General features: G+C 43.5%; 1 protein-coding gene across 2 annotated transcripts in view; it reads right to left on the minus strand.

The window, feature by feature from the left end:
• Positions 1 to 3,920: 3,920 nt before the first annotated feature.
• The window catches only part of SLCO5A1 (solute carrier organic anion transporter family member 5A1), a 105,262-nt gene continuing 88,042 nt past the window's right edge, over positions 3,921 to 21,140 (minus strand). For both annotated transcript variants that reach the window (XM_068237478.1, XM_068237479.1), the window contains exons 9-10: positions 16,854 to 16,918; positions 3,921 to 8,436 (exon numbers count right to left, since the gene is read on the minus strand). In XM_068237478.1, coding sequence (XP_068093579.1) covers positions 7,970 to 8,436; positions 16,854 to 16,918 — 532 coding nt within the window. In that variant the 3' untranslated portion in view covers positions 3,921 to 7,969. The remainder of the gene's footprint in view (positions 8,437 to 16,853; positions 16,919 to 21,140) is intronic.

Genomic DNA, 21,140 nt, shown 5'->3' on the forward strand with positions numbered 1-21,140 from the left:
AATAGCAGTACAGTGTTGTACCATGCTAGCCATTGGTAGAAAGTAATTGGACACAATAGCAGTACAGTGTTGTACCATGCTAGACATTGGTAGAAAGTAACTGGACACAATTGTAGTACAGTGCTGTACCATGCTAACCATTGGTAGAAAGTAACTGGACACAGTAGTAGTACAGTGCTGTACCATGCCAGCCATTGGTAGAAAGTAACTGGACACAATTGCAGTACAGTGCTGTACCGTACTAGCCATTGGTAGAAAGTAACTGGACACAGTAGCAGTACATTGCTGTACCATGCTAGCCATTGGTAGAAAGTAACTGGACACAGTAGTAGTACAGTGCTGTACCGTGCTAGCCATTGGTAGAAAGTAACTGGACACGATAGCAGTACAGTGCTGTACCGTGCTAGCCATTGTCAGAATGTCACTGGACACAATTGTAGTACAGTGTTGTACCGTACTAGCCATTGATAGAAAGTAACTGGACACAGCAGTAGTAGTGCTGTACCGTGCTAGCCATTGGTAGAAAGTAACTGGGCACAACAGCAGTACAGTGTAGTACCGTGCAGATATGTAGAGAGCTATGGCTAACGGATATCTTTATGGAATATTTAACGCTGGAAAAGTGCCATGAGGATGAAACGAGCAAAAGTGTGTGGTGCACCAAAACACTATAAACTAAAATACTGTTATCTTGGAGAAGGTTGCTGAAGGCTGCATTTAAAAAAAAAGGTGACTTGGACGTTACAGTCATTCAGCAACACTTCAGCAGGCCATACACTGGCTCGATTCACGGCCGTTTCGACAGCAGATCCGATCCTGGGATCGAATCTGCTGCCAATCGCTTGCGCTAAACGCACCCGCCGATCCGATTCCCTCCCGAAATCGGATCGGTCCGTCGATCGCGCCGTGCGGGAAATTACCCTCGATCGCCCGGCGGTAGGAGCGCGTCGCTTGCGGCGTACGATTCGGGCCCGATCCGAGCATGCATACATTACCTGAAGCTGGCTCCGGGGTCCTCTTCTCCTCGCTGCACCGCATTTCCGCATGTCCCAGTGTACGCTTATACTTCCTGTGTCACTCCGGTGACCAGGAAGTTGAAATAGAGGGCGCTCTATTTGAACTTCCTGGTCACGGAGTAACACAGGAAGCGCCGGGATGGAGCAAGAACAGCGGTGCGGTGCGGAGAAGACGCCCGGGAGCCAGCCTCAGGTAATGTATACGGGGGGGGGGGGGGGGGACAGGGACAGGCGGCAGGAGCAGCTGAACAGATTGTGATCGGTTTCAGGCTGAAATCGATTCACAATCTGTTTGCAGTAAAGGCAGCCATACGATCCCTATCTGATCAGATTCGATCAGATAGGGATCTGTCAGCTGGTCGATCTAATGGCACATCGACCAGTGTATGGCCACCTTTCGATCCTTGAATCCTAACAGACCATTTATACAGCTAAAATCCAGTAATATCTCTCCTACTAGGGCTGCCTGATGCTACTCTACTGCGACACCCAACCAAGCTCTGAGACATGAGCTACAAAGAGAGGATGAAGGATTCAGAAGCATTGTGGGGGTATTATTCATACAAGGTACAAGATTGCATCTTTGTTAGGCCTCTTTTCCACAGGCATTTGATAGGCATTGAAATGCCTCTCAAACTCTCACTTCTCACTGCAGCCTGCTAAATGCTCACTGCTGCCTGGTAACTGCTTGCTGAGCACACAGTTCAACTGCCTGTGGAAAAGAGGCCTTAAAGGGGCACTATGGTGAAAAATTGTAAAATTTAAAATATGTACAAACATAGACAAAAAAGAAGTACGTTTTTTTCCAGAGTAAAATGAGCCATAAATTACTTTTCTCCTATGTTGCTGTCACTTTCAGTAGGTAGTATAAATCTGACAGAAATGATAGGTTTTGGACTAGTCCATCTCTTCATAGGGGATTCTCAGCAAGACTTTTATTCTTTATAAAGATATTCCCTAAAAAGGATTTATACAATGATGCTGGCCAGCTTCCCTGCTCGCTACACAGTTTTTTGGCAGTTGAACAGAGCAACTGCCATTCCTGTCATTCACTAAGTGCTTTTGAAAATAAATAAATCCCTGAGAATCCCCGATGAAGAGATAGACTAGTCCAACACCTGTCACTTCTGTCAGATTTCTACTACCTACTGTAAGTGACAGCAACATAGGAAAAAAGTAATTTATGACTCATTTGTATATGTTTGCACATATTTAAAATGTTTCGCCATAGTGCCCCTTTAAGGTGGAAGTCCAGGCAAACATGTTGTTAGTTCTGGGAAGGGCAGAGAAGGCTTTACTTCTGTCCTTGTCCCTTTTGAAGGACATCTACAGTATCTGCACTTCCTGAACCCCCAAGACAGCAGCCACTGGAACAGAAATACATTTCAGAATTTTATGGCTGTCACTAAACATGTTAGGGATAAATGTTCATAAACAAGTGTCAAAACTCCAGTCCACGTATGCCGAAATCATTTATGCCCCTAGTTTTCTCATGTCTCCTCAACAATCCCACAGACAGCAATAAAATCCTAATAAACATTCCCTGATTATCCTTCCCTGGCCTTTTCAAAACAAAAAACTGCTGCCTTAGCATTCACTTTAAGAAACACTGGGGTATATTCTGCAAACTGCTGTAAAATTGCCAGGCGTAGGCAGTATGCTGACATTTTACCAGCACTTATGGCAATTACATATTGCGCAAATAGCACAACTCGTGTTACCTAAGTGGCACATGCTTTGCTAGTGTAACATGCAGTATGTAACCAGCTTCAGTACTGGTAAAACTGCAGTGCGCTACCTGCACCCAGCAATTTTTAAAGCAGTTTATTGAATATACCCCCTTGCCTAGTGTAAGGCTATGTTCAGAGCTGGCATTGCACTGCAAATCCTGCAAGAGCAGAATCGCAACACACTGGAGGGGAACAGTAAAGGTGAGATGCATACAGAATATACAACGTATGTTTTACAACAACTGTTAACTCACATGTTATGCGGTACTGCACAAGTCCAGCGCATCACACTGTTAACATGCCTATTTGAATGTACCATTACAGCACAATCGCATCGCACCCCACTGTGAGCATAGCCTAAAAACTATGAAAGATTTTTGACTGAGACTAGCAGGAGATCTTGACATACTGTTTCCTTATTAACCCTCTTCTGCACAAAGAGGAAGCGGGAATTTTGCACTACAGTGGGCAGAACCATTCTGCGGTGAGGGGTGGGGGTGTACAGTAGGAGGATTTAGCAATCTTGTAGCATTCAAATATATTATTTAAACATAATTTAGGAAATACAAATAAATACATTAAGAGAAGAAGAAACTACATCATTTGCCTTGCACAAAAGTTCATCAGTTTTCACCTATTTCAATAGTAATAATAATAAAAAATCAACGCCAAGTCCTATGTCATCTAGGAAATTCACCTAGCAATAGGATTGCCAGCAAGAAATTACCCAAACAGACATCCAATAATCAGCAGAGTATTGCTGAATGCAGAGGCATCTGCCAGGGACAGGGTAGCACAAGGCTCCACACCTAGACACTGGCACAGACAGAAACAGCGCAAGAAAAAAACAGAGCAGAACTGATGCAAAAATGGATATTTAGCTCAACGCTTCTGATTGGTCATTCTGATCAACTGTTCCACCTCTGCATCGGATTTGCTCCAATCCTCCCTATGCTGGATTTGATAAATCTGACCCACTTGGTGCAAGAGCAATTCACTAGTGACAGAGACACACTGCTTCACACTGAATGTCAGATGGCCGTCCACTAGTGATGGAGTGATGCACTGCTCCACTGCTTGACACTGAATGGCAGAGAGGCACCACTAGTGACGGAGTGGTGCACTGCTCCACTGCTTGACACTAAATGGCAGAGAGGCACCACTAGTGACGGAGTGGTGCACTGCTTCACTGCTTGACACTGAATGGCAGAGAGGCACCACTAGTGATAGAGTGGTACATTGCTTCACTGCTTGACACTGAATGGCAGAGAGGCACCCCTAGTGACAGAGTGGTGCATTGCTCCACTGCTAGACACTGAATGACAGAGGCACCCCTAGTGACGGAGTGATGCACTGCTCCACTGCTAGACAATGAATGGTAGAGAGAGGCACCCCTAGTGACGGAGTGATGCACTGCTCCACTGCTAGACACTGAATGGCAGAGAGGCGCCCCTAGTGACGGAGTGATGCACTGCTCCACTGCTAGACACTGAATGGCAGAGAGGCACCCCTAGTGACGGAGTGATGCACTGCTCCACTGCTAGACACTGAATGGCAGAGAGAGGCAGCCCTAGTGATGGAGTGATGCACTGCTCCACTGCAAGACACTGAATGGCAGAGAGGCACCCCTAGTGACAGAGTGGTGCACTGCTCCACTGCTAGACAATGAATGGCACAAAGAGGCAGCCCTAGTGACAGAGTGGTGCACTGCTCCACTGCTAGACACTGAATGGCAGAGAGGCACCCCTAGTGACGGAGTGATGCACTGCTAGACACTGAATGGCAGAGAGGCACCCCTAGTGACGGAGTGATGCACTGCTAGACACTGAATGGCAGAGAGGTATCCACTAGTTATGGGGTGAAGCACTGCTAGACACTGAATGGCAGAGAGGTATCCACTAGTTATGGGGTGAAGCACTGCTAGACACTGAATGGCAGAGAGGTATCCACTAGTTATGGGGTGAAGCACTGCTAGACACTGAATGGCAGAGAGGCACCCCTACTGATGCACTGCTAGACAATGAATGGCAGAGAGGCACCCCTAGTGACGGAGTGATGCACTGCTAGTGACGCTATACTGACTATTGGGAGTAGATTTGGGGGATTCTCCCTGCTGACCATCATATTGCTGAGCCAGCTGTTACCAGGTCACACAGGCCCAAACTAAAGGGTCTATCTGTTTTTACAGACTTTTACTGTTTTTCTTGGTTATACTACTTTGCAGGTGCTCATATACTACCTAACTGAAACTATTTACAAATAAAATCCCAAGCTGATGGTTTTATATCAATGCCCAAAGCAAAAAATAGTCTTTGCTTTATGTAATCCTGCTAATAGCATTGGTATGGCTTGCATATCTGGTTTCTGCCCTGCTTCCCATGCAATTCTCCACAGTGTAGTTGCATAGTTTAGGCTAATTCAATTGTGCTTTGAAACATAGCTCACAGTACAGTTCATACAATGTACAGCATTTCCTCACAGCGACATGTACATCACACGGCATCACTGATAACATTCAGTTAGATAATGCAGCCTATGGCTCCATGCTTATTGGCTCCGCAAACCCCAGAGAACCATGCTTGGCAAGGGGTGGTAGAATATAACAGTGCTAGAAGGCTACCCTGCTGTTCACCTCTACACTGATGAATCGTTTACGTAAGTTAATATTGCCATCAACTAAATGGAAAAATATGAAACAGCACACTTAGATGCATGCACTGATCTTGTTCTAATAAACACAGCTCACTTTGAAGCATCTAAACCGCAATAAGCTTTCTTTGCCATACTTTACCATAAAATGTCTTAAAGCCCAGTTTGGGCAATAAGCTCATGGACAATGACTTAATACTGAATGAAAGAAAAGAACTTTCTCTTGTGCTTCCTGCACTAATCAGCTACTGAGCTGCTTACTTGCCACTCTGAGGCATCTGCTAATCTAGTTTTCAGGAGTCATTTAGTGAAACTAATACTGTTTCAGGAGTAAGGAATCCTAGACCGCTAATGAGTCAAATCTACTTCCTGTCAGCTCTGATTGATCCAGTTTTAGGCTGCATACAATGTGGATGCAAGCCAGAATTAGGCCAGGGGGGCCCACTTGTGTTTGCAAATTGTTCTCAAACCGCTTAGTGCAAATTGGCTACATAAATGGAGCGATTTATAAAGCGATTTTAGGCCCTGCTTTCCCAATTAAATGGCTCCAAAATAGGTGTCGGCAAAGTGCAATCACTCCTTCGCGCTTAACTCCATTAACTTTCATTAGCCTGACCCTTTGAAATGGCCGGCGCAGCTAAAAACACTCTAGTGGGCCATAGCCCTCATCTGCATTTCTTTGAACATGTCTACTAAGGAGGAGAAAATATACCCTACAATATTGTGTTATATAATCAACAGAATAATGAGTCTGGCCATGACGGCCAATACCATATGACGATGGGGGGGCATGTCATACTGGGCACAGGGAGGTCAGGTTAGTCATGTTATCTGTAGTGGTGAAAATAGAAAGAAACAAGGCAATGCTGGCAAACTACATCATGGCGGTAATATATAATAGATTTATGAATGTATCGGAGTGGAATAACATCATTGTGGCTAAATAGTTAGCAATGTTGCCTTGCAGCTCTAAGGCCTGAGACCCACTGGCAGTACTTTTGCAGCAATTGGTAGAGCGATGCATTAGTGTAACCCTATGGGGTTGGTTCAACTTGCAGCGTTGCGCTGGTGAAGTAATAAAAAATCTCTGCATGCAGCATGTTGGAAGCGATCCCTGAACAATCTCATTAATGACTGCAGAGCCAAATCGTGATCGCTATGGCAATTGGGTTTGAAATCATGGGCTACCAGTGGGTCCCTAGCCTAAGGCTTGGTTACATTCCCACCCAGGATATTACCTACATGGCATCTCTGTAGGCCCTCATCATGTTTGTACTTGCTTCCTATGGTTGCTTGTTTCTCCCACATCCCAAAAACAAACTGGTGGGATTTCTTCCCCAATAAATGAGCCTACTTTGTGAAACGTATATTATGTTGTAGGCCTTTCTGAATAGGTATCTGTAAAGTGCTGCATCATAAACCGACTCTATAAAGATTCATAATAATCGTCCTGTTGTCCTTGAACAGGGTTGTCAAACTCCATTCCTCGGAGGCCATATCCATATCAGTGTTTAGGATGTACTGAGAAATTGAGAAATGTGTTAAACTTGATAATCCATATCTTTCCTAATTCAGTCCCATCAATTAATTTGAGCTGAGCCAAAAATGTGTGTGGACCTCGGTCCTTGAGGACTGAAGTATGACATCAACTTCCAAGAACATGCAGACTGTACACTGGCAGACACTGTTCTAAGATTAGACCTAGACAAATGTACTCCATGCATGAAGACCATCAGCCCTCTACTCTGCTATATAACTGGACTGTGCAAAGGTAGCTCTACATAGAGATGTTGGCTAGCCAGTAGCCACAGTGAGATTTGCACCATTGGTGTGCTACAAATAACATAGAGTGAGGCAATGATCAATAATGCTATATTACTGATTATGTTTTCTACTCCCAACTTTTTGCGGATATTGTGGAAAATTCTCAGCAGCTTTGCAATCTCCAAAGACATCACTTAAGCTGAAAGATAATTCTGAGTTTATGGAGTCAGTGAAACCCTGTAGAGCAGTCTGAGATAAATTGCTTAAGCAGAGCACAGAGTGTAGCTTGTTTACTATTATTATAAGTATAGGGTAGCAGCTTACACTACATATACTGTGGCTGGCATGCCTGTATCTTAAAAAGTGTTCTACAACAATGCAAGTATACTGCATTTTTTTTATTAGGGCCTCATTTTAATTTATTTTAGCCATACGTAATTATAAATTACATTAACACTGTGACTCATAAAATAAATCTAAAAGCTGATTGTGCATAGAACAAGTTCTCAGAGCTACAGTATTCCAAATGTGCTGTATCACGGCTCTCAGTATTTGTATACTTTTAAGGAACCATTCAAAGGAGCGCAGATTCATAGCATAGTTATAGGAGCGCAGATTTATCACTAACAAGTAAGAAAGAATATTGGGAGGAAAGTCAATTTTTTGTCGAGGTAACCAGCCCTCAACAACCCTGTTGCTACTGATTGAAAGGTGTTCTCCTTGTTCCTAACGTACGTAGTTCATATAAAAGGCACGTGTTGCACAAGGCGCCATCACAATCTCAGCCAGGAGAAAGACTGACCATCCAAACTACGTGTCAGCTGGGGGCTCTTCTTGAGAATTGTCAAAGGATGAATTTATTGCTTCCAGGAAAGGCCCAGGATAGGTTTGTGCTATGTGTTGGATTCCTTTGTCTGCGTTGCCATCTTCATTCGGCTCTTCCCTGGTGCCAAAGGCAGGGCAGGATCTGGTCCGTGCATAATTTGGCTCTGCTCGGGTGGTTCTCGCGTTGCCAATCATCTCACTGACTGTGCTTATTGGGGACGCCCGCCACCTTCTCCTCTGCAACTGATCTTCTTTGTGTTTTATGGAATACCACGCCAGAAATATAAAAATGAATCCTAAGAATTTCAGACCCGCTGCCAGTCCAAAATAAACGAAGCGAAATGATGTCACGTTGTATTCCCAGCAGGAGCCTTGTACTCCACAGTCCTGCTGCCAAAGCATGCAAGTTGTATCAATAACAGCCCCAAAGTAGATCGGTGTAGGAATGTAAGCTGCAAAAACAAAGAGACGTTGGAGAGAGGTTGGAAATATACATCTTTTCACACAATAAATAATGTGCAGCCAGGCGCGGTAGGTTGCCAATGTAATTACAGAGAGTTAGATGGAAAATGTACAGCTAACTCCAGGGTGCTTTTTGTATATAAAGCATACAAAGGCAACCTTATTTAATTCCATGTTTGCATTTATTGAGACGGTAAGGTGAACATTTCTTAAAGTGAGATTCAAGGTACAGAAATGTGACAGTGCTGTATAGCTGGACATACACTATTCAAGTTCTAGTAGATTGGACATTAGATTTACTAAAGCCGTTCAACTACAGGAAAAAAAAACGATGAAAGGCCTGCTTAATGAAACAGTGATTAGGGAAGGCCATTCTTGGCAGATCCACAGGAAGAAGAAAGCATGGGGTGGGGCCTGGCAGAAGTAGTGAGGGAGGGAGACTCCATAGCTTTGTGCTGCATTGAGCAGAACAATGTTTGAGGCGGTGGTCGTGTGGCCGATATTAGATCAGATCACTGCAGAGATCTGATCTAATACTGAGTGGGGCCAGGTGGAAAAAGACCAATAACAGGTAGATATCAATAATTGCAAACCTAATGCTGTTCACCTATCTTAAATTGTATCCTGATACTGTACACAGTGACTAATTTATACTTACCTGGGGTTTCCTCCAGCCCCATGAGGACTATTGGCTCCCTTCCCACCTCTGGTATCATCTAAAGTCGGTGCCAGTACTGGTGTTCTGCGCCTGCACAACCTGGCCAACCATGTGTTCACCCCGGGACTACTGTGCAGACGCAGAACGATCCCTGCTTCAGGAGAGGGACGAGAGGCGTGCAGAACACCACAGCTGAATAAGATACCGGAGGTGATCCAGGGACAAGGGAGCGGCCCAGGGAGTGCGTTGAGGGAGACCATGGGGTTGGAGGAAGCCCCAGGTAAATATAACTACACCAATGAATGCCTATGGGCCTGTTTCCACTAAACACAATTTTTCTGATGCAGATTTCCCATAGGCATTCATTGGAGTTTTCTGCATCCAGAATCTGTGTGTAGTGGAAACAGGCCCTAAGGTATCCTTTAACTCATTAGCAGCTTCAAACTAATGTTTTTGTTTGAAGACTGCTGTGCACTCTAAACCTCTGCCGGCAAATCTCGTTTGGCTGGTGCAGCCAAAGGAGCAGGCGACAGGGAGCAGCTATAGTTACCTGTTCCGGACGGCTTCTTCTCTTCCTCCACCAGCGGTTTTGAACCAACGGGTCTTCTGGGTCCCGATCACATGATATGAAACGTGATTGGGATCCAGGAGACCATGTCAGCGTTACAATGCCACCCACTGGTGGAAGAAGGGTGATGGAAGAGTCTGTTCCATTGCCCCTCTTCCACCACCGGGTCATGCTGTAATGCTGACACAGTTTCCTGGATCCCGGTCACGTCATATCATGTGATTGGAACCGAGAAGACATGTTGGTATTACATTGCTGCCATGGTGCAGGAGAGAAGAAGAGGATCCAGCAGTTCGGGCAGATAACTATAACATTTCCCTGCCGCCCACTCTGCACATCCTGCCAGGCTGGGGAAGGCACACTTCCTCAGCGGCAGGAAAAATTCGGCCCTGCAGCCAAATAAAGTTTTACTTTATTTGGCTGCTAAAGGGTTAAAGGTTAATGGATGTGACATGGGGCCTGATGCAGCAAGATCCAGTAAATTTGCCATGTACGGGGAGCAGACGGCAATTTTACTGCTACTAACTCAGGGGAGCACCAGCCTTTAACTCTTAGCACCATTTGTAATTTGTGTGTTGCTATGGTAACGCGTGTTATGCCATGCATTATCATAGCAACATACAAGTTAACTCGGCAACGCACATGGCGCTAAGGCCGGTGATAGTAATGGTAAAATTGCTGTGTGCTTCTTGTGCACAGCGGACTTTGCTGCATCAAGCCGATGAGGAAATAAACATACGTATGTACAGTCCCAATCCATCCTAGGACTGGGCTTTGTTCCTTTGTTCTTCTTTATTATTGTAAGAGTTAAGAATCCAGGGGCCATATGCAGCAGGCAAGCTTCTTATTACCTAACAGAATGTACCGGCAAATTCAATTGTTGGCTTCAACTGAGCGTGTCCAACCTAGAAAAGGCAAATAGTAGCTATTAGTAGCTATTTGCCAGAGCATTGCTTGTAGCTACCTGGTGAAGAGGAGCAAGGTTTTGTGCTGTGCAGCTGTCTTTCAGTACCACAACACTTCTAACTCATTTCCACATGAAATCCACCACACTCGTCACATTTGTCAGGCAACTCACCCGACATCTGTGGCTCTCCACCGCTACAGCCTCAGGCTGCAGGGCAGTCACGTCCACCGCCACATGCCAGACTCCCCTGAGACTGTTGCTCCCTGTCGTTTCTGCGACAACTGGAAAGGACCACCATCGCTTCTTCTTAAATCACTGCAAACCGGAGCCCTGGCAAAATCATGTTCACAGCTCCCGCCAGGGCTCCCCATTGGTCCACCTATGTCATGGACTATGCAGGCTGGTATAGCTTAGTATGGCAGAGCCCCACGCAGGTTGGCTCAGCCATTCTGAATATACCAATCTGCATGGGGACAACAGGTTAAAGGAAAATAGTATTGGTTAGCTTAGTGGACCAATGAGAATTCCCCTCAGGGGAGAATTCTAATTGGTTGAGACCGTGGACCAATGGGGAGCCCCGGTTGCGGGCTCAAAGATGGTTTTTCCTAAGCTCCTTGCATAGTGTTGCACCAGAAACTCGGGCAATGCAACAGGTGAACTATCCCAGCTGGCAGCGGCTGTGCAGCGGGTGGTATGGATGATAGTGCCCAACAAAGGAGCAGTGGTAGTCCAACAGGACCAGTGGCTGAGAGACAGCACTTCAAGCGTAATTAAAGGAGGAGACAGAAGAAAGGAGTCACAAAAGAAATAAGTGACAGTTGAAAAAAGAAGAATGAAGAAGTTTGCTATTTTGAATAATTTATTTATTTATTTATTTTTTTAGACAAAATAGCTAAGGAGTCAAAAATGACTCGCTTTACCTATATAAAAGATGGGCATCTGGGATAACCTTAGTAAAGGAAGCTTCCAGATGACAAAACACGTTGGTGGCAGATGGCCAGAATTTTCACCAGCTCTGAGCAGATTTTCGCCCGTTTGCCTTAACCACTTGAGGACCTCAGTGTTAAACCCCCCTAAAGACCAGGCCATTTTTCACAAAAAAGGGCCACTGCAGCTTTAAGGCCTTGCTGCAGGGCCGCACAACACAGCACACAAGTTTCTCCCCACTAACAGAGTTCTCTGTTGGTGGGGTCTGATCACTCCTAGGTTGTTTATTTTTATTTTTTGTAAATATTTATTTTTGTTAATCAATTTGGTGTTTTTTTTAATTTTTTCCCCCCGCTAGCCAATTTGATTGACTGTCATAGATCGCATCGCTGTACAGGCGGCATCGCCGCTGGGAGACTGATGGCGGAGCTCTGCTCCGTCATTCATGCGGAGATGCGCGCGCGATCTCCTGCAATCCCTGCCACAAGGGCCTTACGGCAATCTGCGTTAGGCGGTCCTGGGGCTTCCACCGTGTCCACACCCATCGGCGTGATGCGGTCGGCAAGAGGTTAATACTTGTTTGGAAGCATTGCTTCCTGGTGGCATGAAGGGGGAACTGCATAGGGAAAAATCGCCCAAGCAAGTGTTCTTTCTGCTCTGATGAGTGCTTATTACAGTTGAATTAGGCAACAGTCGCATCACCTTATTTTAGAACTTTCCAGCAGGAATTGCATAGGGCCCCAGGTCTCTACAGTTTCTCTGTAGTCAGATGACAGGACTGCATATCTCTAATTAATACCTAATTATAAATTGAAAAACTCTTGCATAAATAAGGAGAAAAACACACCTGCTTGCAGAGAACAGATAACAATATCTGTAGTTCACAATCTGTCTGCAGGAGAGCTGAACAGCATAAAAAATCTGCCCTTTTCAGAGCCCTGTGCCCATATGCGATTAACTTTTTCTCCTGAGTTTTCTCCTAGGAGATAATTTTTCATCTTCGATTTAGAATAACCATTCAGCAATGGTAAAGGACCAAAAAGTTGGTGAATTATTTTGAGTACTTATTTGCATGTTAGTGGTTTAAAAGGCATTTTATTGACAAGTTGTGAAAATGTCACCTAGGCAAAAGCTCAGGAGAAAAAGTCAATTGATTATGGGCCATAATGTCAGTACTACGTATATAAATGAATAATAATAAAAATAATATCTGTTAACTCCTTAAATTGCAGAGTGCCCCATAATAGGGGGTAAGTGGAATAAAAATGTATGGGAGATGCAACAGATCACCCCATTTAATAAATTGCAGATACTGCTAAACATGGGATACAGACCAGAAAGGTCCACTTGTAATACTGTATTAATAACTAGGACTCTTATTTCGTTTAGGAATTACCAGTACTAGTTACACACTGTACTATGCAATTCCAACAGCAGCACAACACCTCCACCTTGTGGGCAAAAGTGGTTACTACCAAACAAAAGAAATTCATTACCGTATTATTTACCTTATTAGCTTAAATTATTGCTTAGCCTTAGGCTATAAAATTGTTCAAACTTGTTTCAGACACAAAAGCTATTTTAATAATTATTCTCAATAGTGAGAAAATAAAGAAAATGTTGCAGTAATCTACACAACATGGCTAGATAGTGTAATGGTTAGGGGCTCTGCCTCCAATACAGATGAGCTGGGTTCAAATGTAGGCTCTTTCTGTTCAGAATGCCTGCACCTATTCAGTAAGGAGTCATTGGGCTAGACTCCCTAACATGCACGGAACTATAACGCGTGGCAGAGGTAAAGTAGAAATTAGAGGAGACAGAAACTGCAAGCCTCAGTCTTGGTGGAGCATATCTCAGTCCAACAAATGAACGTGAGGTATGCCCCACCAGCGAACCAGTCTCTTGTGACTAAGCCCCACTCACTGGACTGTGTGCAAGAAGCACACAAACAACACACATAAAGTTCAACAGGATATACAATAAACTACGTAACGTGTTGTATTTACAGTGGCTTGCAAAAGTATTCAGCCCCCTTGAAGTTTTCCACATTTTGTCACATTACTGCTACAAACATGAATCAATTTTATTGGAATTCCACATGAAAGACCAACACAAAGTGGTGTACATGTGAGAAGTGGAACGAAAATCATACATGATTCCAAACATTTTTTACAAACAAATAACTGCAAAGTGGGGTGTGCGTAATTATTCAGCCCCCTTTGGTCTGAGTGCACACAGTTGCCCATACACATTGTCTGATGAGTGCTAATAACTAAATAGAGTGCACCTGTGTGTAATCTAATGTCAGTACAAATACAGCTGCTCTGTGACGGCCTCAGAGGTTGTCTAAGAGAATATTGGGAGCAACACCATGAAGTCTAAAGAACACACCAGACAGGTCAGGGATAACGTTATTGAGAAATTTAAAGCAGGCTTAGGCTACAAAAAGATTTCCAAAGCCTTGAACACTGTTCAAGCGATAATTCTGAAATGGAAGGAGTATGGCACAACTGTAAACCTACCAAGACAAGGCCGACCACCTAAACTCACAGACCAAACAAGGAGAGCGCTGATCAGAAATGCAGTCAAGAGGCCAATGGTGACTCTAGACAAGCTGCAGATATCTACAGCTCAGGTGGGGGAATCTTTCCATAGGAAAACTATTAGTTGTGCACTGCACAAAGTTGGCCTTTATGGAAGAGTGGCAAGAAGAAATCCATTGTTAACAGAAAAGCATAAGAAGTACCGCTAGCAGTTTGCCACAAGCCATGTGGGGGGCACAGCAAACATGTGAAAGAAGGTGCTCTGGTCAGATGAGACCAAAATGGAACTTTGTGGCCAAAATGCAAAATGCTATGTGTGGCGAAAACTAACACTGAACATCACTCTGAACACACACCATCCCCACTGTCAAATATGGTGGTGGCAGCATCATGCTCTGGGGGTGCTTCTCTTCAGCAGGGACAGGGAAGCTGGTCAGAGTTGATGGGAAGATGGATGGAGCCAAATACAGGGCAATCTTGGAAGGAAACCTCTTGGAGTCTGCAAAAGACTTGAGACTGGGGCGGAGGTTCACCTTCCAACGACCCTAAACATAAAGCCAGGGCAACAATGGAATGGTTTAAAACAAAACATATCCATGTGTTAGAATGGCCCAGTCAAAGTCCAGATCTAAACCCAATCGAGAATCTGTGGCAAAATCTGAAAACTGCTGTTCACAAACGCTGTCCATCTAATTTGACTGAGCTGGAGCTGTTTTGCAAAGAAGAATGTGCAAGGATTTCAGTCTCTAGATGTGCAAAGCTGGTAGAGAAATACCCTAAAAGACTGGCAGCTGTAACTGCAGCAAAAGGTGGTTCTACAAAGTATTGACTCAGGGGGCTGAATAATTACGCACAGCCCACTTTGCAGTTATTGATTTGTAAAAAATGTTTGGAATCATATATGATTTTCGTTCCACCTCTCACGTGTACACCACTTTGTATTGGTCTTTCACATGGAATTCCAATAAAATTTATTCATGGCAGTAATGTGGCAGTAATATGACAAAAGGTGGAAAACTTCAAGGGGGCCGAATACTTTTGCAAGCCACATATCATAACTCACAGAGCCGTAGCTAGGGCTTTCAGCGCCCGGGGTCAAAGACTATTAATGCACCCCCTAAGGAGGGACCTGCACGCGCCAAAAAGGGGGCATGGCCACACCATAAAAGGTGGGCGTGGTAATGGGTGGGGCCAAATATTCATGACTTTAGCAGTGGTGTAAAAGGTCTGCCAGGGAAGTTTGAGCTCTACCAAAGTATTTCCCCCCCAAAATAAATGTAATCTGACAGCATTTCACCAAAAATACATGTCATTTGTCAAAGGTTCCTCCAAAATACAGATAATATGGTAATGGTTCCCCCAAAATAGACATAATCTGGCAGCAGTGGTTACCCCAATATACATATAATCTGGCAGCTATTCCCCAAAATACACTTAATCTAGCAGCAGCTATTTTATTCTTTGTAGTTACTCCCATTTATAGCCAGAGGAAGTGGGTGAAATACCTGCAAAATGCATTGCACTGTTTTTGGTATATACAATAAAGTTATTGCCTGATTCAAGTCAATTCAGGTTCTCAACGGAGAGGCGAGTCCACCGCTACCACCCATTTGAAACTGTTTTAGTACATTTTAATCTTCCTGACACCTGCTTTTCCCTTTATCAATTATTATAAAAATATGCATCACCCCCATCATAATTATATAGCATTATTTTTACAGTGGAAAACAAATTCTTGATTACCGCACAAAAACAATGTGCTTTTCTAAAAAGCCACATGAATTAAGGTAGGTAAGAAAAGAAACATTAAACACAAGATAAAAACAATTTTGAGTACTTTTTTGCTTACGTTGGTTTTATGTGGTTACTACTGTAGTACCTCTTGCAGCATGCCTATACATATAAATAGTGCAGGCTATCTTACCTTGTTTCCCCCGAAAATAAGGCACTGTCTTATATTAACTTTTACTTCAAAATATCTGCTAGGGCTTATTTTCAGGGAGGCCTTATATTTTGTGGGGGTAGTCAGATCCCCTTTAGTATCCCCTACTACATACAGTATCCAGATCCCCCAGTATATAGCCAGAAATCCCCTCACCCCCCCCCCCCCCCAGTATATAGCCAGATCCCTCTAGTATATAGCCAGATTACCTTCAACCCCCCCCCCCCCCCCCGGGAACCGATTTACCCCCTCTGCTCCTGGCTCCCATCTCCAGAGAGTCGGATCCCCCTGCGGCTTATGTCGTGCTTAATTATAATTCAAACCTCAGATCAGCGGTGAAGACAGCTAAAGTTGTACAGTAACAGAGCCCGTATACAGGAAGTGATCTCTGTTTACTTCCTGTATACGGCGGTGCTGTTACTGTACAACTTTAGCTGCCTTCACCGCTGATCTGAGATGTGAATTACAAGCCGCAGGGGGATCCAACTTTCTGGAGGAGGGGGCCAGGATCAGAGGAGGTAAATCAGCAGCAGTGGAGGGGGGTTGAGCAGGTGAACTATACCCCAACTTCCCCATCGCCGGCCCTTGCTCTTTGCTGTGTCCCTGTCTCTTCCACTACAGCTAGGTATTATTTTCGGGGGAGGGCTTATTTTAGGGGAAACACAGCATTATGTGCACCACTAATTTTTACTACATTTTGATAACAATCTATTTGTTTTATGTGCAAAGACTGGCACATATTCAAAGTATTGCAATTTAGGCGAGTTCAGTTTTTCGCCAATTCTTTTTTTTGCTTGTAGCATGAATTTGGCCCAAATGCTCAGATAGAAAACATTGTAGATTGGTGATTGAAAATACTTACCAAGAGTTCTCAGCAAAACAAACTGCATTCCTAATGCAAATGGCCTCTCACCTTCTTCCACTGACCTGCAAGATAGAAGAACCATTGATTTAACAAGAAAAAAACAACAACAAAAACGAAAACTGGAAATCATCCAGAGTCTTTCAGTTGTTTAAAAGGGGTTTGTTGGGAAAATATGAAATTATTGTCAGCAGATGTAGGATAGTCAGCAGAATTGTGATTTTAGGTATTGGAGATCATTGTATGAGGTTTGGGGAGGAGGAAGAAAGTCCCCCAAAGAGTATAAGACACTAAAAAACTGTTTAAAAAGTGGACTCAGTATGAAACATCTTTAGGGTAAAAAGGAGGTTGTTTATTAGTCAACAACGTGTTTCACGGGAGTCAACCCGCTTCCTCAGGGCAGTAAATGGTGTCTTAGGGCAAGTATTGCACAGCTTGGAGCATCTGCACACTATTCACAGACCTGAGGAAATGGGTTATCTCTATTGTACAAGGTTTGATTCCCACAAGGAGTAGTGTCGTATTAATACTGCATGTATTGACTGCAGGTTCCTCTGCCGCTTCAGAGTGGATGTGTGAACAAACAGAACCACTGCTCATGCATAAATAGTGGTAAAATCCCTCCACTGCATTTACACAGTGAAGATGAGGACAAACTTGCTAATGAAACTGCGCAAACACTGCACCTGATGATCACTATCCCATTGAATTCTAGTGGAATAGCAATCGATCTGCTAGGCATATCGGGCTATAATAGACCTGTGTATGGCTAGTAGGGATGAATGAACAAAACTGAAGAGTTTTGTCTTGAAATGAATCAACCACAAATGTTGCTTTGCGAGATTATCATGATCTTGACAGTCAAGTTCACCATGTGGCAGAGAATTGAAGTGAGAAGCAGGTGGTGGTTGCCATATTTTTTTATTTTTTAAACAGTCTTGCTGATTTCTTTGGGGCAGGCGAGTGTCGCTTGCTAAGGAGGTGGGAAGAAGGGAGTGTGAGGAGGAATCTAGCTGGCGGTAGTGAAGATCTGGTCACCTGTGCTCTGCTTCAGCAGATTTCTTTTAATGCACAATTTACTGTATACTTAAAGAGGAACTCCAGTGAAAATAATGTAATAAAAAAGTACTTCATTTTTACAATAATTATGTATAAATTATTTAGTCAGTGTTTGCCCATTGTAAAATCTTTTAAATCCCTGATTTACATTCTGTCACACAGTACAGACCAAAAGTTTGGATACACTTTCTCATTCAAAGAGTTTTCTTTATTTTCATGACTATGAACATTGTAGATTCACACTGAAGGCATTCAAACTATGAATTAACAAATGCGGAAGTATAGTACATAATTAAAAAGTGTGCAACAACTGAAAATATGACATATTCTAGGTTCTTCAAAGCAGCCACCTTTTGCTTTGATTACTGATTTGCACACTCTTGGCATTCTCTTGATGAGCTTCAAAAGGTACTCACCTGAAATGGTCTTCCAACAGTCTTGAAGGAGTTTCCAGAGATGCTTAGCACTTGTTGGCCCTTTTGCCTTTACTGCGGTCCAGCTCACCCCAAACCATCTCAATTGGGTTCAGGTCTGGTGACTGGAGGCCAGGTCATCTGGCACAGCACCCCATCACTCTCCTTCCTGGTCAAATAGCCTTACACAGCCTGGAGGTGTGTTTGGGGTCATTGTACTGTTGAAAAATAAATTATGGTCCAACTAAATGCAAACCGGATGCAATAGCATGCCGCTGCAAGATGCTGTGGTAACCATGCTGGTTCAGTATGCCTTCAATTTTGATTAAATCCCCAACAGTGTCACCAGTGAAGCACCCCCCACACCCACACCATCACACCTCCTCCTCCATGCTTCACAGTGGGAACCAGGCATGTAGAGACCATCCATTCACCTTTCTGTCACACAAAGACACGGTGGTTGGAACCAAAAATCTCACATTTTGACTCATCAGACCAAAGCACAGATTTCCACTGGTCTAATGTCCATTCCTTGTGTTCTTTAGCCCAAACAAGTCTCTTCTGCTTGTTGCCTGTCCTTAGCAGTGGTTTCCTAGCAGATATTCTACCATGAAGGCCTGATTCACACAGTCTCCTTTTAACAGTTGTTCTAGAGATGTGTCTGCTGCTAAAACTCTGTGTGGCATTGACCTGGTCTCTAATATGAGCTGCTGTTAACCTGTGATTTCTGAGGCTGGAGACTTGGATGAACTTATCCTCCGCAGCAGAGGTGACTCTTGGTCTTCTTTTCCTGGGGCGGTCCGCATGTGAGCCAGTTTCTTTGTAGCTTTTTATGGTTTTTGAGACTGCTCTTGGGGACACTTTCAAAGTTTTCCCAATTTTTCGGACTGACTGACCTTCATTTCTTAAAGTAATGATGGCCACTCATTTTTCTTTACTTAGCTGCTTTTTTCTTGCCATAATACAAATTCTAACAGTCTATTCAGTAGGACTATCAGCTTTTAATCCACCTGACTTTTCCACAAAGCAACTGATGGTCCTAACCCTGTTTATAAGGCAAGAAATCCCACTTATTAAACCTGACAGGGCACACCTGTGAAGTGAAAACCATTTCAGGTGACTACCTCTTGAAGCTCATCAAGAGAATGCCAAGAGCGTGCAAAGCAGTAATCAAAGCAAAAGGTGGCTACTTTGAAGAACCTAAAATATGTCATATTTTCAGTTGTTTCACACTTTTTGGTTATGTACTATACTTCCACATGTGTTAATTCATAGTTTGGATGCCTTCAGTGTGAATATACAATGTTCATAGTCATGAAAATAAAGAAAACTCTTTGAATGAGAAGGTGTGTCCAAACTTTTGGTCTGTACTGTATATTACATGGTGACATTTTCACTGTTGGCACTTGGTGTAGCTGCTGCATGTTTTTTGGCAGTTGGAAACAGCTGTACACAGCTTTTTCCCACAATGCAGCAAGGTTCCCAGACAGGAAACTGCCAGGAGTACGTACTCAAGAATTTCTTGTGAGAGGGGTTTCACCACAATATCAGTCATTCAGCGCCCCCTGATGGTCTGTTTGTGAAAAGGAAGATTTCTCGTGTAAAATGGGGTATCAGCTACTGATTGGGATAAAGTTCAATTCTTGGTCGGAGTTTCTCTTTAAATACCTATTAAAGGCAACTATAACAAAGGTAAAACAGGTCTTTAAGAATGTCAGATCAAATTTCTGTTGGCCTCAGTACTGCTGAGCACTGACAGCACCTCCACTATTCTACACATGCATTCATAACGTCACACCATCAGTCCATGCTCCATCATCTCCATGCCCCACATACAAGAAGACAAACAACCACACCATGAAACCATCATAGACATTTGTGAATGCCATAGATGAAGTGAAAAGCTCTATTTAAGCATGTTATTTCGCTCTGCAGGAAGCAGGCCTGGCTATATATAAATTCCTTAATGCACATTTATTCGCTCTTTAAAGTGAGCAGCTCGGTGGAAAGGCTGCCTCAGGCTGTAGATGTACACACTGCAAGCCTGTGATATTTAGTACAGTTCCTTTCAGGACAGTAGTGACAAACTCAATGAGGCAGAATGGTGGAGAAGAACGCTTGCAGGCTATGTGTCTCGTATCATGTGTGGCTGAAAGCAAGGCTTTCTGTGTGCCTCTAATCTACACTTCCAAATGTCAGATGGCAGCCAGTATCCATGCAGAGAATAGACGCATACACAGCTTGTTCACTTAATAAACAATTGCAATCCACGGAGAAAGGGAACCGCACTGGAAACAAGAACTGTTCTTCTTCCAGTTCTGTTATATTTGGCTTGTCAAAGCACATAGCAAACAGACACAAACAGTAAGTTACGCCACATAGGGCATAAATCCAATTCATTCAAAACATTTAGGCTTATCACCCTGTTCTCAACACAGTATTAAACTTAAAGGACATGCGAGGCGAAAAAAAAAAAACCGAGATAAACAATTGTATCTGTCCTCCTCCTTCTAAAAGTGACTTTTAAAGTTATCCCGCAGTTTTATTTTATATTTAAATCAACTTTTTAAGCTTTTACTGTTTACATAGTTACATAGTTATTTTGGTTGAAAAAAGACATACGTCCATCGAGTTCAACCAGTACAAAGTACAACTCCAGCCTGCTCCCTCACATATCCCTGTTAATCCAGAGGAAGGCGAAAAAACCCCACAAGGCATGGTCCAATTAACCCCAAAAGGGAAAAATTCCTTCCCGACTCCAGAAGGCAATCAGATAAAATCCCTGGATCAACATCATTAGGCATAACCTAGTAAT

The sequence above is a fragment of the Hyperolius riggenbachi genome, chromosome 5 (genome assembly GCF_040937935.1).
Source record: "Hyperolius riggenbachi isolate aHypRig1 chromosome 5, aHypRig1.pri, whole genome shotgun sequence".
Classification (NCBI taxonomy): Eukaryota; Metazoa; Chordata; class Amphibia; order Anura; family Hyperoliidae; genus Hyperolius; species Hyperolius riggenbachi.